Raw genomic sequence first — 13466 nt, forward strand, 5'->3', positions numbered from 1 at the left:
TACCCCCAAAGTTTGCCATGAAATATCTTGCTTTTATTGTTAATTGCTCATCACGTTAGTATATCAATAGTCTTTGGAAACAAATGACATCATTCTATTTATAGCATTCTATTTTTTGTAGTGGTATTTTCGTTTACAAAATATAGAAATTCTCGATCACTGAAAATGTCAAATCCTAGAAAACATAGCATTCTTACTCATGATGTTACCATCGTTCTCAAACTGTTAGCCAAAGATTTCATTTAGTGAATCCGATTCATGTATACATTTTTGTTGCATTAGGATTACAGACAAGTTCTATTTAGAAATAACTCCAAGAATAGTTTTTATATTTTATTTTCATATTGAAAAGCAGTCAGATTTGCTTCAGCCTCAAAGAGTGTATTTATGTAAAATTAAATTAATGCTGGCAGCGAGCAGCACTTTTTTTTCCTAAACAGGAAATGGGTTAAACGTTATTGCAGATAGTAAAACTGCTACTAAGCTAGGAAGACAAATGGTACCACTCCTGGTTGTTGTTACTTTATAAAAATATAATGCATATTGATGTTTTCCCATTATGATTTTGGGAAAACTTCCAAATCTCATCATTACTTACTCAACTAGTAGAATGTCTCTCCCAGGGCAGGGTCTGTGGTTTATTCTCAGCATATGATCTTGCCACAGGTAAGTCTAAGGTGACAAGGTCAGTATCTGGTTATGAGGTGCTTACTTTGCCCCACCCACTTCCCCAGGGCTCCATCATTGCTGAGTACTGACTGAAGTCAACAGCCCTCTGCCCTCCTTCTATTGTACCAGCCTGTGATCTTCATTGTGTTGCTAGTCTCCCTATATAAGGGCAGGTGTCTGTCTTCCTTCTCATAGGAATAGTTCAAAAGTGTGTATGAAACTATTTTATAGCCTATGAAACATTAATGTGCATGATCACACTAGTAGTCACATATTGAGGACTATGCCAATTAGAATAATGGATGCTTAACTTACTTCATTGTGTCTTGTAGACCTCACAATATATTGCAAGGTTGACATTATTATTCCCAACATACAGATGAGGCTCTAGGAGTTAGGGGAATTCTCAAGCAGCTAGAAAGTAGAGGAGTCAGGATTCAACCCAAGTTGGTTTAACTGCAAAGCCCATGCTTATTTTATTTATTTATTTATTTTACTGTAATACTATCTCCAGATACAAGGTCTTATTTTCCTACCTTACCTCCAGGAAATTTAGCTGAGAAACCACAGCCTACATTTACTTTTTAGAATAGTTTTCAGAGCCTCTCTCTCCAGGAACTTACTGGACTGTACATTTTTTTTTTTAGTATGCTTAATAAGTTATGCCAAATAATACAAATAAAGGAAATATGATATTTTATAAATAAGAGTATCATTTTCCAACTAGAGATAAGCTTAGATTTTTCATCAGAAGTTCTTCCTGGTCATATTATCAAGCCAGGTATGCAAATTGTACATACACAAAGAAGAAAAACACACTATTTCCTTTGCCTTTTTCAGAAAAGCTAAGCAAAAACACAAATCAATAAATATATAAAGGCTGTCTAGGCCTGGACCAACGATGAGAGCATGTCAAAACCAAGGGTTATAATTAATCCAGTCCTTTGCAGTGGTGGCGGTGGTGGCGGTGGCGGTGAAAACATTTCCCATGTGTGGTGTGTTAAAGTAAGGGACAAATTCTTTGACCATTGAGATGTGAGGTCAATGTCCCCTCCCCTTGAATGTGGACAGCCTCTGCGACTGCTCTGACCAATAGAATATGGTAAAATTGGCACTCTGCCAATTTCTACTCTAGGCTTTAAGGGACTGTTATGGATTGAATCTTTGTGTCTCTCCAAAATTTATATGTGGAAACCCTATTCTACCCCATGAGATGGTATTAAGAGGTGGGACCTTGGAAGGTGATTAGGGTTAGATAGGATTAGTGCTCTCTTATAAAACTTATAAGAGCTTGCTTCCTCTCTGCTCTCCACCACGGCAGGATACATCAAGAAGTCAGCAAGTCTGCAACAGGAAAGAGGGCCCTCATGGGAACTGACCATGCTGGCACCCTGATCTTAGACTTCCTGCCTTCAGAACTGTGAGAAATAAATTTCTGTTGTTTAAGCCTCCTAGTCTATGGGGATTCTATTATAGCAGCCCAAACTGACCAAAGGGATAGACACTAGCAGCCCCTATTTCCTTTATTTTGCAATAGTAGCATTTAGATCCCTGAGTTACCATATACTGACCACCTTGAGAGAACACATCGAGAAGCCCAGGGACTGCAGAGAGGAGGGGACCCTAGCTGAGGGCAACCGTCTAGCAATTGCTGCCCTAGTGCCAAGCCTGTGAGTAAAACTATCTTGGATAGTCAAGACCAGTCCAGACACTAGCTGACCTTCAGTCCTGCTACATAGAGCCGAAGGATTATACAGCTGAGTCTTGCCCACATTCCTGACTCACAAAAAGCTTGAAATATAAGATAGCTATTATTTTAAGCCACTGTGTATTTGATTTTTTTAACTTTGTATTTTGGAATAATCTTTGACTTACAGAAAAAATTACAAGAGTATCAGAGTTCCCATATACTTTACATCCGGCTTTCCCAAATGTTGATATCTTCAACTAACTAAAGCATTGAGGGGTTTAGAACAGGCCTCCCCAAGATGTACTACTTTGGTATGTGGATTATTTGAGCTGAAAATACACCATTTTTTGGCATATATTTATATATATTAGGTGATGTGCTGTGAGAATAAAGAGAAGATTCATGGAAGTGTGCAAGAAGGAAAGCTAACCAGGTCTGGGGCCTTGGAGGACCCTCTCCGGGACCTCAATAAAGGAGGGACAGTGCTGGCCTATTGAAGAAGGGGTACAACATTCCAGGCAGATGGAAGCATAGTGCAAAGGCCCTGAAGCAGGAAGCATTTTAGTGGTTCTGAAAAACTGCAAGGCTTTTGAGGTGTGGTTTGGGGAGCTGAAAGTAAGGGGGCAGGAGTTGGGTGTAGGTGAGGGTGGATAAGCAGGGAGGGCCAGATCTTACCTGGCAGGAACTTCAATTCACAGTCTAAGAGCAGTGGGCAGCCAGGGAAAGATTTTAAGCTGCTATGCAAGGTTTGAAATGGGTGCAGGAAACTATAGTCAGTTGTTACTATGGCCCAAGTTCCTGGGAGTGACAGTCTGGACTACAGTGGGGCATGGGGATAGGAAGAGATGTGTCAGTGCAATGGGAGTGAGAGGGAGATGTCAGGGAACCACAGCATCTCCAAGTTTCTAGCAGCACTACAGCAGTGGAAGTGACTAGATGCTCCCCCTGAACTCATTCTCCAAAATGGTGCCTACTCAGCAGACTTTAAAAAATTTTATTTTTTTAAATTGTGGTAAAATATATATAATATAAAATTTACCATTTTTAAGTGTATGGTTCAGTGATACTAAGTATATGTACATTGTTGTGGAACCATCGCCACCATCCACCTCCATAATTCTTTCATCTTTCCAATTAAAACTCTGCACCCATTGAACACTAACTCCCTATGTCCCCCATCCCCAAAGCCCTGCAACCATCATTCTGCTTTCTATCTTTATAAATATGACCCTTCCAGGTACCTCATATTAAGTGAAATTATTATAGTCTTCGTCCTTTGGGACTGGCTTATCTCACTTAGAGTGTCATGTCCTCAAGTTTCACCCATGTTGATACTCAACAGTTTTTAAGGTAAAACTTGGAGTAAAGTTTGCTAAAACCATGAGGTAAAGACTGAGGAAGCAGAGCAAATGCAAGGCTGTGAGAAATATGGTCTTTACTTAGTGCTTTCTTATTTGTGCCTCACCCCCATAGCACACAGCTCCTCAACCTTCACTTATAGCCTGCTGATGTGCCTGGGTCTCCCTGCGTGTGTCTGCCTGAGTATGACAGTGTGATTCAGTGTCTAGCTGGGCCTGAGGACGTAGGTGCATGCCTGTGTATTCATTTTCTTTTTCTTTCTTTTTTTTTCTTTTTACGCTTACAGCACCAGGTCTTCCAAATGTGGTCTCCCATCCAAGTGCTAACCAGGCCCGACTCTGCTTAGCTTCTGAGATCAGATGGGATCGGGCTTGTTCAGGGTGGCATGGCTGTAGACCTGTGTATTCATTTTCTATTGGCCATAAAAAATTGCCACAAACTTCGTGGCTTAAAGCAACACAAATTTATTACCTTATAGTTCAGTAGGTTTTAAGTCCAACATGGGTCTCACTGGGCTATAGTCAGTGTCAGCAGGACTGCATTTCTTTCTGGGAATTCTAGATGAGGATCAGTTCCCTTGCCTTTTCCAGCTTCTAGAGGCTGGCTGCATTCTTTGGCTCATGGCCCCTTCTTCTTCAAAGCCAGCAGTCTCTCTGACTCTTCTTCCTTCCTCACATCTTTTTTTCTGACCACAGCTGGGAAAGATTTTCTGATTTTTAAGGACTTAGGTAAATATAGTGAGCCCCCTGGATAACCTGGGCTAATCTCCCCATTTTAAAGTCCTTAACCTTAATAACATCTACAGTATCTCTTTTGCCATGTAAAATAACATATGTACAGGTAGTGGGATTAGGGTGTAGACATCTTTGGGGGATCTTTATTCAGCCTCGAAAACCTGTGTGCTGGGAGGGTGCAATGGTAAGTGTGTGCAAGTTTGTACAGGTTTGTGTCCCCTCAGCTATTGCCTCCAACACAGTGGGCCTCTTGTCCCAGTTTTTTTGTTTGTTTTTTTTGTTATTGTTGTTTATTTTTTGTTTTTGCTTTGATCTGAGTAAGGAAACCTTAGCTTCAGTAAGCAAATATATGCAAACCCATCATGCAAATAGGGGCTTGGTTTGAGCACCCCTCCTGGCTGTCTAGGAGACTGGAAGAGAATCCATAGAGATCACTTCTAACTCATCTATCTATCCCTAAACTCAGTGTCAGGCCCAGAGAGGCCCCAATGACTGTTTCCTGACTAGAAAACAAATGAGGTGTTGAGCAACCCTGAGGGAAAGGGGAACTTATACCCCAGGCAAAGTTGAACTCACCTCAGTCATCCCACCCAGTGGAGCCCTCCAGCCTCCCCCAGCATCCTCTCCACTTGCCATGCTCTCTTGCCTGGACAATCTCTTCATTCACCCCACATCCCAGGACCTGCTCAGGGATTCCCCCCGCTACCCCCCACACACACCTGCTAAATTTCCTCTTTCCTTCTTTTGCTCTGACTATAACTCTGAAGTACTCTTTAAGGCCCAGCTGAAGTCTCCCCTGCCCAAAGAAGCCTTTCTTAATGTCCTCTTGCACTCTTCTAATGATACACATCATCCTTTGAGGACAGAGCACATTGTCTTGTGGTCCTGTTTCTCTCATTGTGCATACCACCAAGATGACCACAAGCAGGCCCTCAGTCATTGCCATGTGCTGAGCACACCACACCTTTTCAGGCCTGTATGCTTTTGCACATGTTGTCTCTTCTTGTCTAGAATGTCCTTTCCTGTCTTCTGCAAAGTCTCATCTCCCTGAGGAGTCCTCCCCACATCCTCTCCCACATGTTGCCTTTCTCCTCTCAATGTTCCCACTCTTTTCAGAGCCTTATCTCCACCGTAGCATTTGTAGCATATAGGCACATGAATTCTAATTCAATTCCATTAGACTGAAGAAAAAAACTCATATTGTACAAACATTTGTTGAGTAGCTACTCTAAGCCAGGGCTTATGCTAGGGGCTGAGGAAATAGAGATAAATTAGACTCCTGGCCTCAAGGCCTAATGATTTGCTTTATGCCTCTCAAACTAGACTGGGAGCTTCCAGAAGATGAGGACTCAGATTTGATTCTTCCATGGTTCCCCAACATAGACCAGCTCATAAGAAAGTTTTGTGAAGCAAATGCAAGATTGACATTCTTGAGTTATAGCTTCAGCTTGGACAAACCACTTCACTTTCCACATTTCTCATAAGGCAGCTGGGGCCAGGAGTCCCAGGGCTGCAATGAGAATAAAGGAAAGTGAATGTGAAAGCCCTATGAAGACCAAATATCCCTCAGTATGTATGAAAGATAGTGACAGTCTCCTCTGTCTCCTACCAGAGCCAGTTATACTCCTGAAGGATTGTGGAAGCAGCTCTCACTAGCATTGAATTCATATCTGTCAGCTCTGGCACCTTCCTGAATACTAGAGAATTCTCTGCATAGAGCCATGGATTTCTCCCTCCAGCTTATTAGGAAATCCCCACTGTGCCTCCTGCTTTCAGCCCAGGCCCTGTGGCTTGTATAAAACACAATGAAGGAGCAGGTAACATCTCAGGACATAAAGGGCCAGGTCTGGGGAGTGTCTTCCAAGGACTCAATCAGAGCTGATTGGGATATTATATTAGTGAAAACAGCAGCTAGGCCATGCATGTGAAGGGACCTGCCTGGAGTCCCCAGCAAGTCATCAATAAGGCTAAGGTAAGACCCAGGAATCCTGACTCCCATTCTGTCCACTCCACCTAAGGGTCACCAAAGCTCTTCCACACCTGAGTCCATCAAACATTCTTTCTTCTTTTTCTCTCCATCCCAAGATACCTAGTTCTGCCCAAAAGGATTCTTACTGTTTTCTAAACACGTCATCTTCTTTCAATTCCATACCCATGCTTGTTATATGCCTCTTGTGCATCCCCGTTTCCCACCTACCAGGTGATCTCATACTCATCCCTCAAGGCCCACTGAAATGTTTCCATCCCTGGAACAAAAGTCTAAACTCTGTTTATTCAGAGCTCTACACTTCTCCCTCCTCTGTGCTCTCATAACACTGTCTACATACATTGATTTTAACATTTACTACTCTCTTCTATAATTGTCTATAATTGTCTTAGTCCTCACTAAACTGTATTTCTCTCTAGGACAGGAATTATTTCTGCTTCATCTCTGTCTAAGGGCCAACTAAGGCATCTGGCTCTCGGTTGGCACTCAGTTAATGTTGACCAAACAGTGGAACAAATGAAGGAATATGAGGCAAATTGCTTAACTTCTTAGAGTCTTAGTTTTATTATCCTTGAAATAAAAGAAAGTCAAACACTTGGCAAGGATAAATGATGGCTAATGAATGTAAAACAAATGGCACCATCATTGAGTCAGTTGCTAGAGCCAAAAATAAAGAATTACTCAAAATTTCCACTTCTCCTTCTTCCTTTTTCCCCTCCCCTAAGTAACCAGTCACTGTGACTTATTGAACCTGGCTAAGGACCTTGGTAAGAAACTCAAGGTTACTGGGAAATTTTCATCAAGTCAGAACTGTCGGGAAGGATAGGAAGCAAAGGGTGCTGGAGGTAGGAATCCAGAATGGAAAAAAAAGCAGGAGGAGAGACTAATGGAGACATAGGCCCCAGGAGGAGCAGATAAGGGATCCAGGAGAAGGGAGAGACCAGGCTGTGTCCTGGGGACATAGAAACCATTCAGTCTGTACCTTCAAGGAGCTCATTGTCTGCTGGGGGAAACACAGAGAAACACAATTTTGTGTAGAACTAGGTTGTAGTTCTACACAAAGTTCTAGAACTAGGTTTGCTACCTCCTTTCCAATCCTTTTTCTTTACTTGGCTTCCAGGATACCACCCAACTCAATAGGCTTTCTAATCCGTTTGGCTCTCCTTCTTAGTTTGGTTTGCTGCTTCTCCCAGTTTCCTCAAATTCTGAATTATGAAGGAAACTATTTTCAATTTATATGCACTCCTTTAGTGATCTCATTCAGACTCATGACTTGAAATACCATCTATGTGCTGATGACTCCCAAATTGATATGTGCATCCTAGATCTCTCTCTGACCTTCAGACCTATATGTCCCCCACACCCTCAACATCTCTACTCTTGTGGACATCTCAGACTCGTCACACCAAAAAATGATAGTTCCCAGATAGTTCCCTCCAAAACCAGCACCTATTTTGTCTTTTCCATCTCAAGAAATGGCAAAACCAGTCTTCCAGTTGTTCAGGCCAAAAACCTTAGCTCTTTTCTTCCTCTGACATTTGATATCTAATCTGTCAGCAAAGATTGTTGTCTCTACCTTCTAAATACAGTTAACTCTTAAACCATATGAATTTGAATGGCATGCATCCACTTATTTGTGGATTTTTTTCAATAAGTACCTGTACTGTTTTTGATCTGTGTTTGGGAGTCCACAGATGCGGAGAGCCAACTGTATGCACTGATCTATGCCATTTTATACAGGGGAATTGAGCATCCATGGGGATTTTGGTTTCTGTGGGAGGTCCTGGAACTAATCCCTGGCAGATACTGAGGGACAATTTAAGTTTGGGGGGAGTCAAAAGTTACATGCAGATTTTTGACTACACTGGGGTTGGTGCCCCTAAGCACCCACGTTGTTTGAGGGTCAATTGTATATTCAAAATTCAGTCACTTTTTATCTCCACTTTTGGATTATTATAACAGGATCCCAGTTGGTCTCCCTGTTTATGTCACTCTCCCTGCTGAATCCATTCTTCATAAAACAGCCAGAGTAACTCTGTTAAAAAGTAAATCAGATTGTGTGGCTCCTCTTCTCAAAACTCTTCACAGGATCCTCAACATAGCATAAAAGCCAAGGTCCTTATTATGACCTGCAAGGTTGTGCTAGCTTGCTCCTGCTACCTCTCCGTCCTCATATCCTCTTACTCTCCACAAGATATACTGTGCTCCAGCTATTTCTAGACCCTTTGCATTTGCCCTGTCTCTGAAATGTTCTTCCCTAAATATCAGAATAGTGTCCTCTCCTTTTCTTCAGACCTTTCTTCGAAAGTCGCCTTCCTAGTAAGATTTTCCTTGGCTCCCCTATCTAAAAAAAACCATCTTTCCTGCCAACTTTTTATTCTCACTTCTCTGATTTTGTTTCCTTAGCATTTACTGCGATCTTAAAACTATATGTTTTGTTTATCTTCTTTATTGTTTCTCTCTTTTATTAGAATGGAAGCTCCATGAGGAGACAGATTTTTGGGAGTCTGTTTTGTTCACTATTGTATATCCGCAACTCAAAATATTGACAGGCATGTGTAGGGCACTCAATAGGTATTTGTTGAATGAATGAGCAAAAGGGTGGACATTTCCAAGAGGCAAATTTTACTCTATGAAAAACTATGTAACAACCAGAGCTGCTTGGAAATATAATCATGTTGATATATACACACTACACGACCTTTTAAACATGTTACCTCATCGAATCCTCACATCAGTCCAGCATAGGAGGAAATCTGGGCAGAGATTATATTGGTTGAAAACTGTGTCAAGACAGAGAAAAAAGACTTGTTAAAGGCCACACAACTGGTGGGGGCAAGAGTGGAACTGGCCCTGGAAGACGCTGGTGGGTGATGGGGCTTAATGGGGTTAACGTTGGAAGGACTTCTTGACAGAAGGATCTCTGGGTGAGTCAGAGATTACTAGAATGGAGACATCAGCAAAAGAATGGGAGAGATGACACGGCTGACCACGAAACGATTTGACCCAGGACCGGAGAAGCAGTTGCATTCCCCAGGGATGGAACGCTGTGCCTGAGGCCGACCAGTCACTTAAGCTGCTACGTAATGTGGAATGCAGAACGAGACAATCTTGAGTCCAGTGAGACACTGCAGGTCTGCAGAGTCTACCTTCTCCTCTGGACTATGAGGTCTTTCGGGTAGGGACCACGTTCCTAGATTTATCTTCAGCTTCTTGCAGAACCTGGCCTATAGTAGGGACTTAAATATTTCAGCTGAAGGCATAAATAAATGAATGTATGCGCTCAAAAGGGAAACTGAGGCTGTGAGAGGACAGACAGGAGCAGCGTAAAATTACCCAGCGATTCTAGGGTGGAAGCATACTAATTGTCTTGGGACTCGGCAGGGCAGTCCCAGGGCTAAAGCAGGTTAAGGTCAGCTATTTTTCAGCAGCGGTGGGTGAGCAAATACTACCTGTAGGAAGAAGGGCGAAGTTAAATGGAGCCAGTGGGGCGGGGCCAGGCTGGAAAAGCCGAATGGCTGAGTTTGAAGGCGGGGCCAGCGGAGTAGGTACGGCAAATTCCCATTTTCAACAACGTAACTACGGTATATAACGTCATATCCGTTCCGGTGGGCGGGAGCGGGAAACAAAAGGAAACCAAAGACGCATGCGTTTGGTGTGTCCCAGGTTCTGGTGGGTCCTTCCGCTCTAGCAGAGTGAAGTGCTTCCGGGTCGCCGCCGGCTGCCGCCTCCCGGCGCGGTAAGTACAGAAGCAAGGCTGCGTTTGCTGTCTCCCTACTCCTTCTCCCCTCTCTCCCCCAGAGAAATCTCGTTCCCCTGATTCGCTTCCTCAAGAGTTCCATGTTCAGACGCCTTTCAGCAGTAAAGAACTCCTGTTCATTGGCCGCTTCCTCGAAACTAAGCCCCACCCCGTCACACAAGATCCGTCAGTCATTGGTGTCACTTCCTGTCACCCAGAATTTCTTCCAGTTAAATGGCCCTATTGCGGCCCAGCTCCTTTCTCCATTAGCAACCCTATAAGGACAAATGCCTGTCCGAGTCCCGCCCCTGCATTTTTCCCGTTGGTCAACGTTACGGTGATTATCATAAAAAGCAAAGTGGGCGGTGGCTTTGCCGCACGGGTTGGAATTTTGAAGCGTCAGTCTTTGTGCCTCTCAGAATCAGGGACGTGAGAGCTGGTAGCGTTGTACCTGTTACATGGTCTGGGAAGCTGAGGTCCACGGAATTCCGGGCAGCGGCTGGCTCCGGACCGGTCAAATAAGTCAGGGCAAAAGCAGAATTAGACATAGATCCTTTTCTCCAGATCATCTCCGCTATGCCCAGCCTGGATCTCTACCCCGGGCGAGTTCCATGCCCCAATTCACTGTGTGACCTAGAGCCAGTCGTTACCTGTCGCTGGGCCTCAATTTTCCTGTGAGCCCAAAGGCTTTAATTCAGATTCTCTGAGACCCTCCTGTTCAGCTCTCTCAGCTACTTAATTGGAGCCGAATTTACTTGTTCTCTCACATGTTAGTTTATCCATTCAACCTTCCATCTACTTATTTATACATTTACCCATGCCTTTCGAATGTCTTACTGAACCACACTTGCACGTGGTACCCCTCCCCCCCGCCCCCCCTCCCCCCCCCTCCGGGCTCCCTCTGGCAAATTTAGCTGTGGTTTATGAGAGAGATGGTTAGTGTCCTAAATTTCTGACACTGGGTGGGTATGGTATGGACCATCATAGAGGGACAAAAAAGTAGGTCTTAGTGTGTGGAGGAGGGCCCTGCTACCTATAATTTTGTAATGCTAGTCTGAATTTTGGATTTCTATTTCTACATTTAGCTTCCATTCTCTTCCCTCCTTGAACAGTTTGCAAACAGCCTTACTTATCCATAAAGTAAATTACCTTACTTAATTATCAGAGTAACTGTGAGAGTGGTATAATTTTTATTATCCCCATTTTACAGATGAGGAAACTGAGGCTCAGAGAGGTTAAGTGACTTGGCCAAAGTCAAACAGCTAGTAAGTGGTGGAACCGGGACTCAAACCCAGGTCTGTCTGATTCCCACAGGGAAGAGCTGCTTCCCTGCTCCCTTCCATTCACCCCATCCCCAAATCAAACTGTAACCCAGATAAAAACCAAAACCAAACACATCTGAGAGCTAGATTCACCTGACCTTTTCCCTCAGTCTAGGAGCCATGTCCACTTTGTTCCCCTCACTCTTTCCCCGTGTGACTGAGACTCTGTGGTTTAATCTGGATCGACCCTGTGTGGAAGAGACAGAGCTACAGCAGCAAGAACAGCAGCATCAAGCCTGGGTGAGTGAGGACTTAGCACAGTGGTGGAGCCTCCCTTCACTGGCCATGAGCCAACCTTATTCTAGAGACCTGCCCTGGAGGGCCTTTTTGCCTTGAGCTGGGAATAATCAGGCTGGGAGCCAGAAGGCCTAGGTTCTCATCTTTATGTTAACCTAATTTGCTGAGGGATCATGGGACCTCTGGGCCAGATTGGAGGCTGGATCTTTTCCTTTAAGCACAGAAAATAATAATTTTGGCTATTCATTGAGGACCTAGCAGATGCCTTGTTCTAGGCTGATAGTCACTTGATCCTCACCATAATCTTATGAGGAAACCAAGGCCCAGAGAATTTATGTAGTTGGATAAAGTTCATAAGTAAGTGGTAGATGACTGGAGAGAAAGGGATTGAATTTTCCTGAGAACTAGAAGGAAGCTTCTTCACATCAGGGGTCTTCTTGGGAGCAAGGTGGTCCAGTTCCATGCCCCTGACCTTCCCTGCTTGGGCTCTGGCCCTGCTTTCTTTCCTTTTGGCCACAGCTCCAGAGCATTGCAGAGAAAGACAACAACCTGGTACCTATTGGAAAGCCGGCCTCAGAGGTGAGTGAGGCCCAGGTGGACTAAGGCTCTGCTCTAATTCGGAAGGTCCTGCATCTGACTCAGTTGTGTCCTTAGCTGTGGGTAGAGGCCAGAAGGGGAACAAAAAGGGTGGGCGTTGGGCCCAGAACTAAGGTCCTGCAGCTCATACACCAGCTTGTTAGACTCAAGTGAGACAGAGTTGGGGAGTGAGGGTCATTTGTTAGCCCCAGAGAGGCTCCAAGCGGGCCAGCCATTGAACTGGTCCAAGCAGACTTGTAGAGCCTACAGGTTCTCCCCTGCCTCACCAGCACTATGATGATGAGGAAGAGGAGGATGAAGACGATGATGAGGATAGTGAAGAGGACTCAGAGGATGATGAGGACATGCAGGACATGGACGAGATGAATGATTACAATGAGTCACCTGATGATGGAGAGGTCAATGAGGTAGGTAGGGGTGTGGGGGAGGGACTCTGCTCCTGGGTCCCTGTCGCTGTCCTAATTGGTGACCAAGGGGTACAGAAATCCTGGATCCAGCCAGGAGCAGGATCTGGGACTGGGACTGGCTGGGTGGTTGAGAATCCTCCCCACCCACATCCAGTCTCTTCTCCAGGTGGACATGGAAGGCAACGAACAGGATCAGGACCAGTGGATGATCTAGGTAGACAAGATGATCTCCCTGAGGGTGGCCTCAGGTAGATTACAGGCCACCCCAACCTACCCTATATCTTCTGCAGAACCAGCTGGATCGACCCAGTACCTGAAAGCTCACCCTCAGGCACCTCCTCAGCTGCTGCCAGGACCTGGTCTCCTTGGCCCTTCCTGGGCCATCCTTCTGCCCTTGAGTCCCCAGGGCCAGAGCCCATCCTACCTTTCTGGCCAGTACCTCACCCCTATGTTGCCAGGTGTAGTTCTTCTAACTTGTTAATAAAGACACAGGACTGATTCCCCATCTCTTGTCTATTCCATATTTGTTGGTGGGGAGAAGAATCTAGCATCTTTTCTTGAGCTTTGGGGAGAGGGCACTCAAGGGACTTGAGGCAAACCTACCTGGCCATATGGGCCAGGGCTAGGGAAAGCCAGATGGAAGGCCTGGGCCCAGCCTCCATTGTTATTTCCTCTGGCTCAGCTTGCACCAGCCATTCCTGCAGGGCTTCTAACTCAGTGTTTAC

The 13466-nt window shown here is 44.5% G+C and overlaps 1 protein-coding gene and 1 pseudogene across 6 annotated transcripts; one reads left to right on the forward strand and one right to left on the reverse strand.

Moving 5' to 3' along the window:
* Positions 1-3995: 3995 nt before the first annotated feature.
* Positions 3996-4115, reverse strand: LOC118603576 (annotated as a pseudogene).
* Positions 4116-10062: 5947 nt separating this feature from the next.
* Positions 10063-13246, forward strand: ANAPC15 (anaphase promoting complex subunit 15). 6 transcript variants are annotated; one of them, XM_016158012.2, is made up of 7 exons: positions 10063-10178; positions 11389-11473; positions 11616-11740; positions 12257-12316; positions 12604-12741; positions 12908-12955; positions 13032-13246. In XM_016158012.2, exons 3-6 carry the CDS (start codon positions 11621-11623, stop codon positions 12953-12955), a joined length of 366 nt encoding a protein of 121 aa, XP_016013498.1. In that variant the 5' UTR covers positions 10063-10178; positions 11389-11473; positions 11616-11620; the 3' UTR covers positions 13032-13246. The 6 variants fall into 6 exon arrangements, with proteins under 6 accessions (XP_016013498.1, XP_016013494.1, XP_016013495.1 ...); XM_016158009.2 differs by having other exon boundaries at positions 10088-10178; positions 11611-11740; XM_016158006.2 differs by having other exon boundaries at positions 10089-10178; positions 11389-11443; positions 11611-11740.
* Positions 13247-13466: the final 220 nt, after the last annotated feature.

Source organism: Rousettus aegyptiacus, unplaced genomic scaffold (assembly GCF_014176215.1).
Source record: "Rousettus aegyptiacus isolate mRouAeg1 unplaced genomic scaffold, mRouAeg1.p scaffold_m13_p_5, whole genome shotgun sequence".
Taxonomy (NCBI): Eukaryota; Metazoa; Chordata; class Mammalia; order Chiroptera; family Pteropodidae; genus Rousettus; species Rousettus aegyptiacus.

Excerpts from the sequence above, each read along its gene's own strand:
- ANAPC15 (XM_016158012.2), top strand. The coding sequence starts at position 11,621 with ATGTCCACTTTGTTCCCCTCACTCTTTCCCCGTGTGACTGAGACTCTG. Across the intron at positions 11,741-12,256 it reads AACAGCAGCATCAAGCCTGG|CTCCAGAGCATTGCAGAGAA; the intron begins GTGAGTGAGGAC and ends TTTTGGCCACAG. Across the intron at positions 12,317-12,603 it reads TTGGAAAGCCGGCCTCAGAG|CACTATGATGATGAGGAAGA; the intron begins GTGAGTGAGGCC and ends CTGCCTCACCAG.